Consider the following 19,971-nt stretch of genomic DNA (forward strand, 5'->3'; position numbering starts at 1 on the left):
TTTTGTAAAGGGTGCTGCGCCACGTCTGAGTTGGAACACAATGAGAGGCGGCGTTTTGAGAGAAAAGGACGATGCAGCGAACAAAACTGACTTGCAAAGAAGAGTGGCAGCGAAATTCAAGATCCCTCCCGCCCCTCTATTGTGGAGAAGATTCATTAAGTCATGTCCATTTTCACAAAGAACACAATACAAAGACAGCTGTGTGAGGCTGTGAGGAACAGCACAGAATGAGGATCAGACGCTGCCTCGATGTTGCATGATAAGAATTGGTAATATAGAAATTATTTGATCTTTTCAGTAGCATCGGCAGCACATTCTGCTGGTGACCTCATCTACTAAAATAGGATTATGCTTGTTAATTGGCAGTAACAGGATATGAAATCTCACAATATTGACACGTCACAATATTTCCCATCAAAGTCCGTCTCGTGAAGCAATCTCCTGGTAATTTTTTGGTTGTTTAATCCAAGCTATTATTAAGAATCTAGGCATGAAGATAAGTGCTTTGAAATTTACCAGGAAGTAGTTCTGGAGTTGTTTTACTGATGTAGGGGAAGTTAATTCATCAAACCTTTTTTGTGGAAAAATCATTTTGCCATATCCTAAAAGGCAGATTTCTCTTTTGGCTTTTCAATATTGTATCACACACTCTCCTGGAACTAAATCCAGTCAGCCTCCTCTTACTTATACACACGTCTTTCTGATTTTCCACATTAATCACATTCATAATATGCAACGTGTCCTTTTGTTTCACAGCAGGATTGAACCTGCTGTTTGGCCACATCCTCTCTGTCTGGAGTCTGCATGTTTCCTCTTTGTTTGCATGTCAAAAGATGTGGGTGGTGGTTTATTATAAATTGGCCGTTGGTGTGAGCGTGCAAGGCTCTCTGTCTCTTTGCATTAGCCCTGTGTACCTCACCTCTCACCCGATGTCTGCTGGGACATGGTGCAGCCCTCGAGGTTCTTTGGGACTGAAGGAGATATCGCTAATGGAGAGTGACACAATAACAGGCAGAGGAGGAAGGTGTAAATTTGAAACAAAAGCTACAATCTCCTGTGAAAAGTTAATGTATTTTTAATCCCTGTTTTTTTTTTTTTCGTCCACAGTGGGAGATGCTTGCTGATTTTGCAGAGGCAACATTAGCGTAGCATTATTTAGTAATCTGGAACTCCAAGAGAGGAGGTTACAGAATAAATCAAGTCATACACACTTGAACTCTTTCTTGATCACTGTGTTCCTGTCAGTGATGTATTCTGGTTTTACTTGCTGTTTCACAAGTGTTGATCAAGCTGTTTCAGAACAGGGTTTAACTCCATGACTTTAAGAGTCTCTTGAAGACTTTGGAGAAGATTTTCCTGAACACTTATAGCCTGCACTTACAGGTAGGTATTTACTTACCCGCTCTGCTCAGTTCTCATGTTATCTTCATCCTTGGGGTTTCTATTGCAGCTCATTCTGAAGAAACAGAATTGTGCCTCGCAAAAAGATTATTTAACAACATACGGTACATTTTAAATGTAATTCGTCCATGATAATCCTTTGATATCTGAAGATTTATTTTGTTTTTTTAATAAGTATAATTGTGCTTTCCCCAGGATCATGATGGAGATGACTGAATAATGATATTTCCTTCTCTAATCATTATTTTAAAGTTGTGGTGGGTGGTGAACGGAGGCAGGGCAGAAACGTCTTAAAATATTACTAACGTCTTCTGCAGCCTGCTTACATAGGCTTCTTGAAGAAGATAGACAGAATATTAGGAAAACCTTTGATAATGTTGCCTGGCAACAGGAGTGACTTTGGCTCTTCCCTAATCCAAACTCTATCCCAAAGTACATCCTTGAGATTATTTCTCATTCAGCCGTAGTACTTTGTCAGTTAAAGTTGGCATGAAGGTGTTGGGATTTTCTCATTTGTATTTTCTTCCCACCAATTTCCTCTGTATAATAAATGAATGTTTTATTTATGTGAGCACATAAACCTGTCGTCTTCACATTTTATTCTAAACAAATGGAATAAAATGATAAAACCTATCCATTACTTAAAGGTGTACCATCCAGTCGTTTCTATTTCACCTTTGCTTAGCTTTTTGTCAAACAATTTTTTTTTTTTTTTGCAGTAAAACTCAAAGCAGGGGTTGAAGGCGGTTTCTTTTCAGTTGTGTTAAGATGTGTATTGCACAACTATAATAATGGTGAACCACAGTTGTAAACTGTAAATAATTGGACCACACTTCATGGAAGACAGGCAGTTTGCAATAGCGTGAAAAATGACATACCTGTATTTTGTCTACCTTCTTTACAGCAAACAAGATTGGAGCTTATTATGTTATAAAGGTCACCTTTTTCTCAGTTTTACACTGGCGATACATTTTGCATGAATACATTTTCTTTGAAACAACTGAAGACAGCATTTTATATATGCTTAAATTTGTATGCAATTAACTTAGATTTTGTTTTGTTTTTTACATTCATGTAGTAACTTTGAACCATTTTAGAAACAGCTGGTCATCTCAGCTAGGACATAGACAACACTGCATCTCAAAGGAAACTGTATGCATTTTAAAAGCAAATATCGATTTTTTTTTTTCCTTACACACTGGGCCTTTATTTTACTACACACACGGAAGCATCATTTTTCTTCATCTCTCACGTCTCTTTGTGACCCAGAACGGCATCATAGATTTTTCCAGTGAGGCGGTGCTGGATGTTGGTGAAGCCGCTGGCAGCCAGCAGGGCAGCATACTGAGCACCTGTCCTCTCTCTGCCCTCCGTCTGCACCAGCATGTTCAGGGAGTAGAGCTGTGCCGTCAGTGGACCAGACCCGTCTTCATTTAGCAGCGCCTCCACCAGCAGCACGGCACTTCCTACATCACAAACAACAAAAAATATGCTTATTTAATGGGTCGTGATCAGGTTTCACTTTGTGAAAGATGCAGTGCCTTTCTTCTAACACATAAATAAAGTGATACAGAGACTATATTTTAGCTCTGTTTGTGTGTCTAAGTGTTAGTCTGCCAGAAGGTGAACCACTGTCCCAATCTCAACTCCTATCTGAACCTGAAAAGATTCACGGGCACGAAGCATGATGCTGCCACCACTACTGTATATGTTCATGCTGCTGTTTGTTCAGTAATAAAGGTTCACTAATTAATTCTGATCTAATCAACTCCATTTACTCTTTTAGGTGCGTTCTTAATCTAATTGTTTAGAAGGAGCACCGGAATAAAGGGAGGTGACTAGAAAAACAAGCCACACTTTTTAGATTTTTCTTTTTTTTTATTACAAATCAAATGTCTTTTTAATGTTTTTGATTAGTGATGTTGCTAAACTATTAATATGGGTAAATTTAAAGAATGAGATCATAATATTGACTCACAATTTACCACTGATCACTCGTATAAATCAACTGAACAATGGTGCTTGGTTGTTTTAATAGAAATTTCTCCTGCTTTTCCTTAATGCAATGTGCTGTTTAGACAAAGAATATACTTGTTCTTTTTTTATCTGCTGTCTCTCCCATCGTTTATGCACCATTCCCTTATTTTGTCTAATTTTTGCCTGCAGTCTGACTTTGATCAAAGCCAGAAGGACAGACTTTTCAGGGATCAGCTGCATTATGGGGTACAATCTGCGATCTCCTTTCTCGCAAAAGAAGAAGAGAAAAAAAAACACTCACCCTTTCACACCCAGACACAGACACACACACACAGACACACTTACAGACCTGGTTTACAGGCCTTATAGATTCTGCAGAGGAGCTCTATGCAGCGCTCGTCTGTCCAGTCATGGAGGATTCTGGCAAGAATATAGAGATCTGCGACTGGCAGAGAGTCCTTGAAGAAATCACCTTTAGAAAGAGACACGGACACTTCATATTTATCGAAAGCTGAATGAATATATAAGATTTTCATCCATGGTGTGAGATTTCAGCATGTTATAGAAAAGCAACAACTCCAACAAGTTCTCCTTCAGACTCCTCCAGGTAACACTGCAGTGACGTTGATGCTGGTCATGTCAGAATGAGCAGAAGAGGGATGGGTGCAATATTCAGTGTGAGCAGTTTGTTACGAGGGTGATGCTGAGGACTCAAACTGGGCTGCCTTAAGTGTTTCACAGGCTTCACTTTTATCTGATTTAATTATTTTGTGTAATTATTAATTCTGTTGACAAGCCTGCATAGCACTGATGTGACTTGATTAGTGATTTACACGCTTAAACATAATTGCTGCAAATTGGTTGATGTCTGCTGTAATTGAATTATTCTAAATGCTTTTGACCCAGATTGATTACGTCAAATTTCGGCCCTCTGTCCAACATTCACTTGTAGTTGATTTCTCTTCTGCATGCAGCTTGCTTGGAGAGTCGATCATTTCCTTTCGGTACTTCTGTGATGTCTAATTTTATTTAAACTCATGACGTTGCAATAAAATAAATTTAGAGGCCTCATGCAGCAGCGCCCGTCACGTGGCTGTGCGAACAGCAGGACAGGAAGGGATTGACTTTCTCCTCAGGTTTTTGAGGTTACCTGCTGCTGAGACTTTCAGCTGCTGCTGCAGTGGAGGAGCAACGAAACAAAGAAAGTGTGAGGCACAAATTGATAGTTTTGTACACAACGATTTCACTCTTAACAGAAGTCAGTCAAGAGGATAATGAGGTTAATAGCTGCCAATATCAATGATGTCTTTTTGTGTTTTAAGCTATGGTCGTACTCAATTTTTAACTTTGGGGAGTGAGGATAAGAAGTGATGGGTTATGAGTATAATGTGTAAAAGAGAGACAATAGTTTTCAGTTGCAATTACTCTTACATAAAATATATATTGCCAGGTTATTTCTAAATATATTAGCTGGAGTTTGCATACATTCTATGTAAAGTAATGACTTAAAACTAGAGGCTCCAGTGCAGTTTTCATCACTGACATTCAAAACTTTCGTTTTCCTTAGTAGTTCTGCATGCTCAGTAATGTTATTCATGATGTATTCAGTTCCCTTCAGCACAAAAGAGATCAGTGCTGCAGCTGTTTTTGTCAAGATGTTCTGCCCTTTCACAGAGTCCCTGTTTGAGTGAAAGCAAACATGCCTGGTCAGACCTTTCCCCGTTTTTTACATTAATAATAACACAGTAAATACGATTCTAAATGATTTGTCCTGGTGTTTTATGCTAGCCGGTTTATTTCGTATTTTAATTTTCTCATTGTTGTTTATGAATGATGGATGAAGCAAAGACATGCAGAGGAGAGGCATCTTTAAACTCTCTGACCATCCTATGGGTAACTCAACACCAGAAATGAATCTAACTTTTATGACTGAAGATTTTGTCAACTTACGTAACTGAAATAGAGTCAACATCGTATTAAAGGGGAGCTAGCACTGTGGTGGTTTGACTTTCTCGTGACCAAATTTATTGACCTAAATTTATTTGGGAAATTATTAATATTATAGTTTAGGAAGAAGACATGCAGCAAAAGTCAACTGGGCCGGGACTCGAACTCTCAACAGCCGCATCAAGGACCGAGGCCACCTTACGTGTGTCGCACACTCTACCCAGCGCATCGCTCGAATTTTAAGGACACAAAATACATTTTTTGATGATATCCTCATTTATTAGACCCCGCCTCCACAAGCTCACTTACGGCTTGATCGCATTCCATTTGAACAGCAAAACAACGACATATGCTTCCGTCTTATAAATTAAACATTTATCTTAATTCTGTATTAATTCACTTTCACCATCCTGATGTGCGCAGGGTGCCTGATTACCTCTAATGAGGGTAAGAATGCTTATTTGCGCTACATTTAACCACAAAAGGTCAAATAAATCAGTCAACGATGAATCAATAGCAAATATAACAGGCTTCGTAGAGATTTGAAAAACCAACATCTCTTTTGTGCGTCTGCATTGTCACTAATACGTACGAATGTTGCACTTAGAGCAGATACTGTGATTGTCAGGAGAATGCAGAATTGTAATGATGTTACCCTCATGGAAGCTGATCCTCTGGTCAGCCTCGGTGACAAAGTGTTCCCCTGACACACGCACTACCTTGGGGAGGTCAAAGATTGTCACAGTGCATTCTGGGTAGGCCAACGTGCACTGCTTGGCTAATGCTCCACTGCAGCCTGAAGAGAAGGATAGAATTGCATTTAGTTACGGAACAGTAAACAAATAGCCTTCATTGAAAACAAAGTGGATCTTCACTACGCACAAACCTGCTCTCAGCTCACCATTACACAAGGGCTTGTGACGCTTTCAGGTACACCACATTGTTTATAATCTTGATTTGTATTCATTTTGCTGCTTTGGGGAGGAGGTTTATGTAACATTAATACTTTAATTCCAGAGACAGATTAACATAATGTAGAAGGAAGGGGCTACTCTGTCACATAAGTAGATGTTTGGAGTAAATTTGTATTTTTAAGTTGATGCTAATAGCATTTAATTGTTAGCCCTTAATCTGAAATGTATAATTTTTTAATTTATTTTGACTGCCATGATAGCGTCATGCACAACAGTCCCTTCAGGGTTTGGTAGAAAACAGCAACGTAAACCTGGAAAGATATGATCAGTGAAGCAAGTTAAAACTAATTTTAAATTTAGCCAAATGACATTTCTTTGATTTTGCAAAATGTTTGGCTGCCGGAGGAACTGGTGCACTTCATAAAATAAATATCACCACAAGGACAGAATATTATGTGGAAATAGTGAAGAAAGTTCTGAAGACATCTAAATCTAAATCTCATTAATTACACATCAACAGAAGTTTCATAATATAGCAACAACAGGTGTTTTTGTGAGATTTATCAAATCTCCTATTGGTTAAATGCACAGCTGAACCTTGTTAGAAGCACAGTGCCAGTGGACAGTTCGTTACGTACCATGATCTCATGTGGAGAGGTTTTTGTGTTGAGAAAGTGAAAATTAAAGACATGTTTTATGCAAACATTTAGTGAAACTGATGTTGGATTGTCACAGTAATGACACAGAGATAATGCTCCATGTGACAAGGACCTTCACCGAATAGAAGCATCTTTATTCTATCCTGTTAAGTTTCCAGCTTCTATCTTTCCTGCAAAATATCACATTAGAACTACTTAGAAAAAAATCAGGTTGAATGTGTTGCCTTTATTTGTTCTTTTAAAACCTAAAGTTTACTCTTACTGGTATTATCTCTAATTCAGCAGAAGTAGCGGCATAATTATTGCTGTCAACCATTTTGTTTTATTTGGAGTTTTTAGGTTGTCCTACATGAGTACCAAAAGCAAACTAAGGTGTACTTAAGATGCCCAAGTCCAGAAGGGGGAGATGAGGGAATGACTTCTCATGCAGATTATAGATGGTAAAACCTCAGAGTTGTTTATCATGATCGAGCCTGTTTTCTAAGTAGCACTTTTTAAAGAAATTCAAATTTCTTTCATTTAAATTAAAGAAATTTAATTGAAGAAGTTTATCCTTGAGTTAGATCTAATTCTGAAATATAAGTACATATACAGTAAATATAAATATAACAAAAGATAAAAAAGGAAGTAGCTGGTTCATATTAGCTCATACAACACCATAACCAAAACCTTCACTACAATTTGAGCACAGTTATAGAGCAGTGCACAGAATTTAAAGGAAAAATGAATAAGTATTTCACAGTAAAAAAAAAAAAAAAAAAGCATAGTCTGATATATCTCCATCATATTCTCCTACACCAGCCATATTTTCTTCCAGGAAGTCCTCTCTGTACCACATGAGCCAGTTGTCACCCTCCAGCTGCATTAATAAGCCCAGACTGCATATCACTCTGCCACTATTTTACCAGTTGTCATTCATTGAGCCACTTAAATACTAACTTCTGCACAACAGGGGCTCCGAGGTTGAACAATCATCCTATCAAATGCTCAGACCTTAACTCTCATTTTTCCACTTCTACATGTGGAAACCTCACTTCCTGTACAAAATATCCACGCTCCAACAGAAGTCACTTTATATTCAATGTGATTTTTTATTTTTTTTTAAATTATGATTTATGAGTGATTGTAAAGTTGCACGCTACTTGTGCTTGATATGCAAGTTCCATGAAGGTAAATCTTGGAGGTTACACAGGTGGGATTTGGAAACTGAAGTGAGCAGCACACACACACACACACACACACACACACACACACACGCTCATAAGAGAAAACAGAAATATAATGTGAAAATGGGATTCTTTCAGTTTGATGCTTTAGCAGCATTATTTAAATTCTCCACGCCTTGCAAAGAAAGGTGAATGCAAAATAGACAATGGAAGAAAAAGTGGAAGACAACAATAGAGTCAGAGACTGGAGGGGGGGAGAAAAGAGAAAGCCAGAGTGTCGCAGTGAGACGGAATACAGCTTCAAAGGATGTCACTTTGACAAACCTATGAAACCCAGTCAGATGAGCCACTGTGTGTTTGTCTATGTGTGTGTGTGCATACACGGCGAGATTTCCTCCCAGCTATCCTCTAACATGACCTGCTTCCACCATATCAGCTCTGCCTTTTCTGCACACAGAGATGCTAGGTAGCTCTCACATCAAACAGGGGTCAGCAGAGGAGGAGAATCAAAGAGCCACGATGAAGAGAGAAATCAGACACACAGCACACTGTTCGGCTAACCCGGCCGTCTCAAAGAGTCACATCCAACACTGTCTGGTTTTCATCTTTATCTCGTAGCTAGATTTAGCCTTTGCTCATATGCTGGGTTGAACTTTTCCTGATTTAGTTACATCTAAATATTTGTATTTGCTTTATTGGTTTTATAATAATTCCCCTACCAGAGCTGAGGATCTCATCAATTCCTCTGGAGGTACTGTGGGTATCTTGTTCTGATTATTGCTTTTCTTTGCCTGGCCTCTGAGTTTAGGTGGATGGACATGTTTTGGTCGGTTTGCTGTTGTGCAATACGCTTAGAGTATCATTTTACAACCTGACTCTGATTTAAACTGCTCCAGAAATCATCCCTGACTCTTCTGCCTGGTGTGTTCTTCCTGATGTTTTTTGTTCAAAGATTACACTACACACAGTAGGTCTTCTGAAGGAAATCTGGCATACTACATTTTGAGGTACACAAGCATATATTGGTCCATCACATAAAACCCGTCATAAAGCATACCCAAATTTGTGCAATGCGACACAATTGTGAATAGTGTCAAGGGATGTAAATATTTTTATTTTAGTCACAGTATCTTGGAAAATGTATTGAAAATGTGCCAAGGAATCAATCCAGACTTATTATGTTGTGACTCACAAGTGCACTTCACTGATTTCTCTGCAGAGAGGCCATGAGAAATAAATTCAAACAGAAAAAATAATAATAATCCTTTCAACCTTGGGAACATCTCAATGCATGATCATTCCACCATGGATGCTTGGATGTATGGATGCCATATTCACCGCAGAGAGTCAATCATCAGCCGGGTCTAGCAGACAAAGAGACGAGTCTTGAGCAGCAGGTGCGCACAGATTCAACAGATGCTGTGTGAGAGACGCGATTGCCTATATGGGACACTGCAGTGCTGCCCTTCACCCTCCTGATGCTCACACTTTTTGGATATGCAGCTTCATGCATAAGCATGAACAGACAACCTCGTGTGAAGAAAGTCACACAGGAGCCGGAAAAGACCAGGATCGATGCGAGGTCGATGCGAGGTGCCTTTTGTGGCTCCACAGCTCCCCTGTGTGGTCAGCTGAGGAAGCACATGCTACACGTGGCCCACCTGTGGACAATTTCAGACGCCAGAAATGGCATGAGCGGGAGGTGAGACGTCTTCATCACAAAGGGACTCTTGTGTGGATTGTTATTCGTGTTAATGCTGAAACAAAGGCCATCTTTGAGTAAGTGAACAAAGCTGCAGATTAAACATTCACAACTGGAGACATTTGTTCTGAAATACCTATTTTGCACGTTTTATGATCCTGTCTGAACATGACTGGAGTCAATGTTCATCTGTTAAATTCACTTGAAATAAAAATAAAAAAATGGAATAAAAAGTAAAAGGAAAAGCCCATTATCTTTTTCACAAAGGCTATTCTTGGTTTCATAACGTCCTTCATTCTTCAACTGTGCCTCTGCAGTTCATTAGAAGCTCTTGCCTCCATCATTTATGTCATGTCTGTTTAATCTTTGGTCTCCCAGCACTTTTTCGTCTTTGTGCCATTTGCTTGTCATGTAAAGCAACTCTTCAAAGACGCTTTTAGAGATAAATCTGACTTGACAAAGGAGCAGAGACAAGTGAACAAAGCCCTCCATTTTACTTAACAATCAAGTTTCATTTCACTAAGAGCTGTGGTTCATGTAATTGGTTCAAAGTTCTCCTCTGATAATGAAGGAAGAAAATCTGATGCTGTATCTGAATAAACTATCAATGAACAATGTGAAGTGTAATTGATTTGATCATTTTCTGGGGAGAATAGAAAATGCAATAATTTTCCTCAAGGTTTTATTCTTGAAGAAAATTCAAGAATATGTTAAATCTGAGGATTTAACACATTCAAAAGCCAGCAAATCTTTAAATACTGAACTATAAAATATAAATAAAACAGAACCGACCTTTCTATTGTTCTCAATGTAGGGCATTTTAAAACAACTTCTCCATAGCTTTTGAGTCTCAGCCACAAAAAAAAATAGGAAGTACTTCCATATATAGACGATGACATCACATCTGTGTTAGCCCCATTGGCAAGCTCGTTACTTTCTCTGCCTTTAGACAGATACTGAATTGTTTTCTCGATTTTCTTTTCAACAACAATATGGTAAATGGATATATGGTGGCTTGCCAGCAACAGCAGTGAGCAAATGAGGTTTGTGAGCATAATGTGCATTGTGTAAAAATATCTTCTTTTGCAGCAGGTTTTATTTTTTATACGTCGAGGAGTTTTAGCCAAGATCTCTCTGAAAGCTACCAGAATATTTTTGTTTTTGAATTGCAGTTTCTTTCACAAGCATCCCTGTTTTTGAGCTTGAGCGTTTTCTATGACTTCCTTTACATCAGGTGGACATTGTATTGTCTTATGGTCACTTTTTGTCAACTCTCACTTGTTTGTTGCCTTGTGCTTCCTTTGTTCTTACTATTAAAATGCATTCCTGGTATAAAGTTTGCCCAGGAGTTTTGTCAGGTTGCAGAAACATTTGAATTGCAGCTCTAAAAGGAGAACACTGGAACTAACTAATTTATATTTTGCCTTAACAAGTTATCCTCACCAACTAAATAATTTAGTTATAATGCTTAATATTGATGAAACTTTTGGGTTCATTTGGTAGCAAACTTCTTGCTTGTTAAAACCACTGGATGCATAGTGAGTTGACTTTAATTTCTGCTAACAAAAAACAAGCAATGGTAATTTCAGGTCTGGTTTGGGTTGCAAAAAACTTTTCACTAATTTTAAAAAATATTTGAAATAGAATGCAGTTTCAGAAGCTTAAATACTTCATGCTACTTGCACTATTCACTGGCTTCTGAATACCAGCCAATCCAGGAGACCCATTCATTTTCCTTGGCGCTGATTGGCTTTACCCCCTAAGAGTGGTCTCTTGTATTTGCAAATTTCAGCTGGTTGTGGATCTGTGATGGTTCCTAAACCTTGTGAAAACCTCTGTACAGGAAAGGTGGGAATGAACTCATTTAATATTCAAATACAAATCAGTGTTCCCATTCAACTATTGCATATAAACTTAAGCTTCCTCTGAGATATTTTGAGGTAGTGGAAAACCTTGCTAAAAGCTGTTTTTCCTTTACCAGGCTACTCATTCAGCAGAAACAAAACACTTTCTTTTATCTTGGTGTTTACCTTTTTGTTTAAAAAAAATATGCTGCATTATTTGTGGAAAGAAAGTTCTTTTCTATCACAAAAAGCTGTAATTATAACAAGTATGTACAGACCATTAAGTTATTTAGACCAGTTTTCTGACAATTGTGGAACAATTTGGAATTCAATTTTTGTTCCTAATAGACACAAATCTATTACCAAGCTTTTGTTTCTCTTCTACAAAACATAAAATATTCCGTGTTCAAAGAGAGTGCAACAGAGAACTTTCACACAATAGAGTACCTTTAAACTCATCTATATCCTAATAAGGTTGATATTGTCGCCATCATAGCATCTTCAGTTCATTTATCAAATCCAGCCTTCAGAATCATTATTTTTCCAGTTACAAGCTGATGTGGTTGGAAATTTCTCCAGAGATTAAACAGATTGTGTTTACAGCTTGGAGTGTACAAGAAGTTCGTTCCCAGTGGTTTATTCTTAGATGGCAAAACTGGCAGTAGCATCCACAGACATATGTGGGAATAGTTTGTTCCAACTGGAAAAGCCAGGAAAACTTACCTCCCAGGTCACAGATGACCTTAAAAGGCATAAGATCGAAGGCCGTGACCACGTCTCTGCCGCAGATGTTCCAGATGGAGTTCATCAAGTGCATGAATTTCACCATTTCCTCATCAGACCTAAACAGACAACCACAAAGAGAGAAAAGTTATTTTTATTAGTCCTTTTTTTCACTCATGTCTCCCTTCATGGAAGCGTAAGCCTCTTTATCATCTTCTCTAAACTGTCACCCAAGGGCTGAAGTGCAAACAGACACACATTCCTCATTTAGAAAGTTTCTCCCAGCGGCCGCTCTGGTGCGTCTGTGTGTGTGTGAGTGTGTGTGTCTGTGTGAGGCAGACAGGGAGCGGCAGAACAGAAGAGCCTGTGGTGAGTGCTGCTGCTCTGAGAAATCTCCACCTCATCAAGCAGCACCACAATGAGGCCCACACACACACACACACACTCACTCACATACACATCCTCTTTCTTCTGTGATGCTGCTTTCCACTCATCCAAACTTCTCTTGCAAAGTACTCATCCATCTAATACTCAAAGCAACTTTGTATGACACAATGACATCCAGAAGAAGTTGGGCCATTGTTGGCCTCAGACTCTGACTGCAAATGATTTGAAAAGACAAAAAAAAACAAAAAGACTCTGAGGCCAAACAGAAGACTGTCATCTATAATCTGAAAGCGTCAAGGGCAAAAGATCCTATAAGCCCTGCAACGACAATTTCTTTTTTTTTTTGCGGCGGAGAGGTGGGAGAATAATGCAGTACAGTAAAAAAAAAATAACTAAAAATTTGCCCTCTATGACATCCAATCTAAGTTTTAGTGAGATAGCCTTGTTACCTGATAATTCTTTGCATATTATGGCTTATTAGAATTTATAGCTGATTGATTCTGATGGTTTCATTGGGAAAATAAAACCATGTTGCATTTTGTCAGGGTAAGGGTTAGGGGGTAGGGTTGGTCACATGAGCAGTGGCTCACATGAGTAGGTCACAGAGTAGCCAAAGAGAAGGTTGAAAACCTACAAATAGATAGGAGAAATATTAATTACAGATCACAATGAGTTCATTTTAACTTTAACTAATTAATAAAGTGATGATAAGCTATTTTAGTGTAGAGGTTGATAAAATGTATTTTTTTATTTGATTATTTTCAATGTTGAATTACACTAAAACTGAAATTTATTCATTTCAACCCACATATTATTTATTTAGTACTCTATGATGTGTTTTTTGTTTTTTCATCTACAGATGAGGAGAAGGTTATCTGTACCACCTTTTCAGATCAATATTCCTCTGCAGATGAATCCTCATGAGTTAAAAATTAGGAAAANTTTTTTTTTTTGCGGCGGAGAGGTGGGAGAATAATGCAGTACAGTAAAAAAAAAATAACTAAAAATTTGCCCTCTACGACATCCAATCTAAGTTTTAGTGAGATAGCCTTGTTACCTGATAATTCTTTGCATATTATGGCTTATTAGAATTTGTAGCTGATTGATTCTGTTTACACTTTTCGATATCCTTTCACTCATTCATTGGGAAAATAAAAGCATGTTGCATTTTGTCAGGGTAAGGGTTAGGGGGTAGGGTTGGTCACATGAGCAGTGGCTCACATGAGTAGGTCACAGAGTAGCCAAAGAGAAGGTTGAAAACCTACAAATAGATAGGAGAAATATTAATTACAGATCACAATGAGTTCATTTTAACTTTAACTAATTAATAAAGTGATGATAAGCTATTTTAGTGTAGAGGTTGATAAAATGTATTTTTTTATTTGATTATTTTCAATGTTGAATTACACTAAAACTGAAATTTATTCATTTCAACCCACATATTATTTATTTAGTACTCTATGATGTGTTTTTTGTTTTTTCATCTACAGATGAGGAGAAGGTTATCTGTACCACCTTGTCAGATCAATACTCCTCTGCAGATGAATCCTCATGAGTTAAAAATTAGGAAAAATAAATCAGGATATACATCTTAAGAAAAATAAATACATATAAAGTACTTTTGTTGTTTGGAAAACCTTTTTTTTATTTTAAAAATTGCTCTCAATTTTAGAAAAATAGCAGAAGGTTAAATAAAGTTTCTCAGAATTTCTGCTGACTGTACCTTAACTTTAGATTTTAATATTTTGAACATCTTTTCCAACTAAGTAAAAATCTCCACAAATTTTAAAAAGTTGTACTAAAATCTTATGTAAATGCTGTATGCTTCTGAATTCCACATTCCTTTGCCTTGTTTCGTTTCCCCTTTCCGACTCCTACCCGATTCCTCAAGGTTAAGAAGTGGAGCTGAAAAAAAGGGCCTCGGCTGTAAATTATTCAGGTGCAGTACATGACTGGTTAAATGGCGATGGGTAAACAGGAGTCTGAGTCATCCAGCCAGCTTCCAATCCTCCTGCTCCCGCTGCAGAGCTCAGAGAACGCGTTGAATGACTTCAGCATTTGTTTTCCCTTGCTAATTTCTCCGCCGTATTCACAGGGGAAATCAGCAGGAGCCAACAAATGCTTCTCCGTATCAAATCAGCTGAGCACAGGTGCTGAGACTGTTCTTTGTTCGGCAAATTAATTTCGACGCATTGATGCTGATTTGCAAATGCATCTGAACGCTGTCATGCTACAGTTTGTTTACATGGTTCACGGCTGGGTTATTCTTGCTCTGCATTCATCTAAAGCAGCGATGCAGCTTCTATTAAAATTGTCAGCTGCTTTTGGAATGTAGGGATGACTAAAAAGATTTCCATCTGCAAGAAACGAAAACCAACGTCTACTTCAGGAGTCTAAACAAACAGCAGCAGGAAAAAAGGAAAAGCCAGCTGGGTTCCTTTTGTCATTCCTAAAAGGTTTAGAAAACAAAATAAGAAAAACAATATTTCTATTTTCAGACTTTGTCAGTTTCTCCAGTTGTTTCAGGTTTGATGAAAAGTACTGACTAGGGAAAAAAAATGGCTGCTAGGAAGTGTATAAAGTACAATTATAATGTGGTTTTCACAAATGTTTATAAGCTTAAGTCTGAGTAATTCATAACAGAGTAATATTTTAGTCCCTCTGACAGAATAATATTGAAACCTGAGGTGCATTTAAGGCTCGCGCTGGTGAGAAGAAGGATGTTTTTGTGCTTTATTCCTCTGCGTGTCTCACTTTGGATGAATTCTCGTCCTCTGGGTCTGCTGGTGTTAATATAAAAGGCCCTCAGGCGGCCTGATCAAAATCTTTTAGCTACAAAATCGTGTTGTGTGTGTGATGACCCCTGAAAATTGCTGACCAGCAGATCAGTGATGCGTTAAAACTGTGGGCACTGGATGCTATAAACACATCAGACCTCTAGGACAATGGCATCTTCTTTTTTCTTCTTCTTCTTCTTCTTTTCATCTCTCTAGCTCTGGCTTCCTCACCTCACTGGTCATGCCCTCTCACTGTTTCCCACTTTCTCATTTAATTTCACATTTTCTGCATCTCAATGAATCCAACAAGTCTGATTTTTTTTTTTTTTTTTTTTTGAGGGAAATGGTTGGAAAGCAAACAGAAGGTGACAGAATGTAAATGAGACAGTTCATCTGTTTGATCTGTATGTTTGTTCAGCTGAACTCTCAGCACCAAGAAAGCTTTTTACCTGTACAGAGCTTGAAACAGGTCCTTTGAGCTGACTCCAAAAGCCTTTTCATACTGATTTCTTCCCTCTCTGAGAAAATGCAAAGCAAAACAAAATGTAAATCAATAACAGGCAGCCAAAAAAAAAAGAAGACATTTGTATCATCTGTCATGGTATTTATTTATTTATTTATTTTTAATCTTTTTTCCCCTCTCAGACTTCACTGGTCAGCCACAGTGAGAGAGCTGCTGGCTGCTGGCTCTCAGAACATCAAAAGACAGAGTTCAAACAGGAGAAGGTGACTCAAGTCTGCACACTGTACGCTGCCAGCTGAACCTGCATCTCTCACAGCTCATCACTGCCCACCTGTGGCTGACTTCATGACATCCACATTGATAAAATGTTCAGTTTTATAAGACGTAGCCTTTATTTTTGTTCACAAAAGCACTTCAGAGCATTTTCAAAATGTCTCATTTTCACCAACCTGAAATCTCAATGTGTTGAATAATGATTTTATTGGATTGACAGCACAAAGCAATGTGCAATGAAGTGAGGTGGAATAAAAAAGGATAGATGGTGTTTATTTAAAACATGAAGAGGGTGGATTTAGGTCTGGACTTTCATTTATCCTAAGTCTCTTCCTTCATGCTTCTGCCACAGCTTGTGGCAAACCTGACTTTTAACCATAGCATTCTTCTGGCAGCTGTCCACCAAGACCAGATTTCTATCGTGTGCTGCTATTACGTGCAGCATTTTTAAAATATCGCCTCACATTGCATTATTTAGCTGAAGAAACCGGAGGACTAGAGCGAAGTTTCTCTTTGTTTCGGTCCCTGTCCTGCTTATTAATTTAGGAAGATTGCTGTATATTTACCTGCAGTGGTTGAAACTTAACTGCTAATAAAACTGGTTTTAGTTTTTGAGTCAAACTATTAAAAGTTCTTGTTGTTTTCTGAGTTCTGTTCGGTTCTTGTTTCTCCTACAGTCACAGCCCCAGCCCTCTAATTCTCCCCATACCAAAGCTTACCTCCATAAAAACTCGTTCTTACTCCTAACCCAACGCGAGCTGACATTTATGAGGAGTCCCAAAAGTGCAGCATCTAAAGGCCTGGTATAATTTTTCATATTGGACAGCACATTGCCAGATTATTCAATCTCTGGGAACGTTTATAAGTTAGGTAACTGTGACATCAACTCCTGGAAATAGATTTGGAAGTAGCCTGATGGAAATCCAATGAAACAAAACCAGAGCGTCCTGCGCACTGACCATAACACTGAGGAGTTCCTGACCTGATATGATTTTTTTTCTTGTTAGACTTAATGCAAAGCGTAGTTGACATCTTGACTTTTGAGTGCTTCAATGCAATTTTGACAGGCAATGCTCCGCTGCACATTAAATATTTACTTGTTGGGGGGAGGGGTGGGGGGGATAAAACATCCAAGCTGCTCATATAAAAGCAACTGCTGCTCTGTTTACTGACCTAACAGCATCTGTGAGATAATGCCAGCAGAGGTAGATGGTCCTGGAGCTGTACTGGATGGACTGGCAGAGGGACAAAGGACTGGAACGTGTGAGGAAGACTCTGGACTGTTCTGTGTTACTATAAAAAACTGAATAGGAAGGAGAAACATGGAAAAGAATGAACTAATAAAAGACTGCAGGTCAATATTTTGTCCTTTCATTTTGTGTTGCAGACAGACACATGACATAAAATGGAAGTGGCTGTAGTTGAGGCAGTTAATAATAAATGTCAAATAGACAAAACAAAAACAAGTTAAAAGTGTCTCTGTACTCTAATACAGTCTGTGTGGAAGATATAAGAGAATAAAGTCATAAGAAGCTATGTTAAAGGTTTTCCAGAAGCCATGCAGGGGACACATCAAACAAGATGCTCTGCTCAGATTGAAAAACAGAAATTTTTGGTATGCATGAAAACTCTAAATGTGGTATAAAAATAACACTAGAATTAATTCTGAACATTTCCATCCACTTCACAAAAGGTTGCCAAAGCAATATTACAAAGTTTGTGATTGTAATATCACAGAATGTGTAAAAGCGTATGATTACTTCTGCCCATTTATTGTAAATCAACATCAAGCATACACTCAAATGCAAAACCCAAATTTATAGTGAAATACTCAGAACTAGAACTCCCTATGAGTCATTGTTTAGTGTCTCCTGACCTTGCCCGTTGTCCCAGTGTGTGTTGAGAAGCTGCAGGCCTGCGCAGGCAGCCAGCAGCCGCTGCGTCCCGTCCAGACTGGCTCCCACCGCCTGACTGATCTCCTCTGCTGACAGCGGACGCTCTGCAGCTAGCAACACATCAAACACGCCCAGTTCGCAGGATGTGAACACCGTCTAGGTCAGAGAGGAGAAACGGCCAAAGACGATGGTGTAATTCATCAATTTCATTTATATCAGGAGAAATAAGGGGACATTGCTAGCTGTATGTGACTTTCTGAAATGTGTTGACAATCTTACATTGTTGACAATTGTGCAAGTTTGCTGTTCAACCATTGTGGAGGTGAAAAGGTCAGTTATTGTCATGTGATTGCTTAAAATCCGAGCACACCAAATTTGTGAGATCATGCATGTGTAAAACATTTTCACATTCTTTTTTCTTCCACTTCACAGGTAAATTGTACTGTTTTACACGGAGTCCTCATATAATACCAGGAAGTTGCATTTGTATTGTAACAAAAAAGGAAAAACTTCAAGTGGCATAAAAAAATATTTCAGAGCAACATGCATTTAAAGTAGTGAGCATTAGTGACAAAATAAATATGAAATTAAAACCCATTGTGTTCAATCCGTAACATAGATACATTACAGCTTGACAAGTTTTCAAGTAAGCCCACATAATAGTGAGTGTGCACATGCATTGAACTGAAACAAAGAAAATTCTATCTAAAAGTTGCAACACGACTGTTACCTTGGAGATAAGAAAGCCTTCCATGTACTCCAGTATTTTTCTAGGGTACACATCTGTAGCTGGTGTAGTTGGTGCCCCTTTGGTGGGACCTGCATCTGGAAGCTCAGCCATCCCCCCCAGGTAGACGGAGTGCTTTGTGTCTCTGCAGGTGAGCTGATCTCCACTGTTCAGTCAGCTTGCTAGATGTTTATGCTAGTAGATGACAGAAGCGGACTGAAAGCAAACAAAGTGCCCACCCTGCAGCAGCAGCAGCAGTGAGAGTAGCAGTGGGCTAAGCTGATTACAGCCAGATAACCCAGATTAGATCATGGGCTCAGTCTGGTAGACAAAGAAACAACTCTGTGAAAACACTGCTCTCTTGTTCATAATCACTCACCCACTGTAGTCACTCTGTAGCCACTTTTTACTGAGTTTACATAACCCCAAGTGAGACCAGGACGGTGGTCTCACCATGTCTTTAAAAAATACATATGCTCTCCTGAATATGTTTAATAGCAATCCTGCCAAATCATACTCCCTGACAAATGTTCTATGAATTATTAAGCAAGGCATCCCACTGAGAGTGATGATTAGAGAAGCAGTCAAGAATCTTGTTTTAATTTGGCCACAGCTGCGATTGGAGAATCTGCTCACTGGATGATTATTAGCTATGGATTTCATTATATATATATGTAACATTACTACTTTTTTATTTATTTTTTTTCATGAAAGAAAGCCAAGAAATACATAAGAAATCTTATTTGGAACTGTAGGAAAAAAAGATGCTCTGGTAAGATGAGAACAGACCAGGCCTTTTTGGCCTACATGTAACATTATGTGTGGTCAAATTATTTTTCTTGTGCATTTTCTGCTATCCAGTAGACATGCAATATTTTAATACAAATTTAGTAAATGCAAGTGCCCAAGTCTTTGGATGTTTTTGCCCACTTATGTTAAAATGAAAGCAAATAACACAGCTGATAAAAAAACTGTTGTGTCTGGCATTGTCCATTTAAAAAGGTATAGATTTTTTTAAAATCCTGAACTAACAAGCCTCTATCTGTATCAGTTCAATTTGCTGGAGAGTCAAATTTGTACCAAACAGAAACTGCAGCAAAAAAAAAAAGTTGTGCA

At 38.3% G+C, this 19,971-nt stretch overlaps 1 protein-coding gene across 3 annotated transcripts; it reads right to left on the reverse strand.

Annotated features, from left to right (window-relative positions):
- Positions 1–1,057: 1,057 nt before the first annotated feature.
- asmt (acetylserotonin O-methyltransferase) lies at positions 1,058–19,106 on the reverse strand. Of its 3 annotated transcripts, none has more exons than XM_007557123.2 (8): positions 18,859–19,102; positions 18,110–18,284; positions 17,407–17,536; positions 15,947–16,015; positions 12,334–12,452; positions 5,981–6,121; positions 3,728–3,850; positions 1,058–2,867 (listed from the first exon to the last, which is right to left on the reverse strand). In XM_007557123.2, the coding sequence occupies exons 1-8, from the start codon at positions 18,967–18,969 to the stop codon at positions 2,650–2,652; spliced, it is 1,086 nt and encodes a 361-aa protein (XP_007557185.2). In that variant the 5' UTR covers positions 18,970–19,102; the 3' UTR covers positions 1,058–2,649. The 3 variants fall into 3 exon arrangements, with proteins under 3 accessions (XP_007557185.2, XP_016529360.1, XP_016529361.1); XM_016673874.1 differs by lacking the exon at positions 18,859–19,102 and adding an exon at positions 18,408–18,464; XM_016673875.1 differs by lacking the exon at positions 5,981–6,121 and having other exon boundaries at positions 18,859–19,106.
- Between the last annotated feature and the right edge of the window lie 865 nt (positions 19,107–19,971).

Source organism: Poecilia formosa, unplaced genomic scaffold (genome assembly GCF_000485575.1).
Source record: "Poecilia formosa unplaced genomic scaffold, Poecilia_formosa-5.1.2 Scaffold84, whole genome shotgun sequence".
In the NCBI taxonomy this organism is placed as follows: Eukaryota; Metazoa; Chordata; class Actinopteri; order Cyprinodontiformes; family Poeciliidae; genus Poecilia; species Poecilia formosa.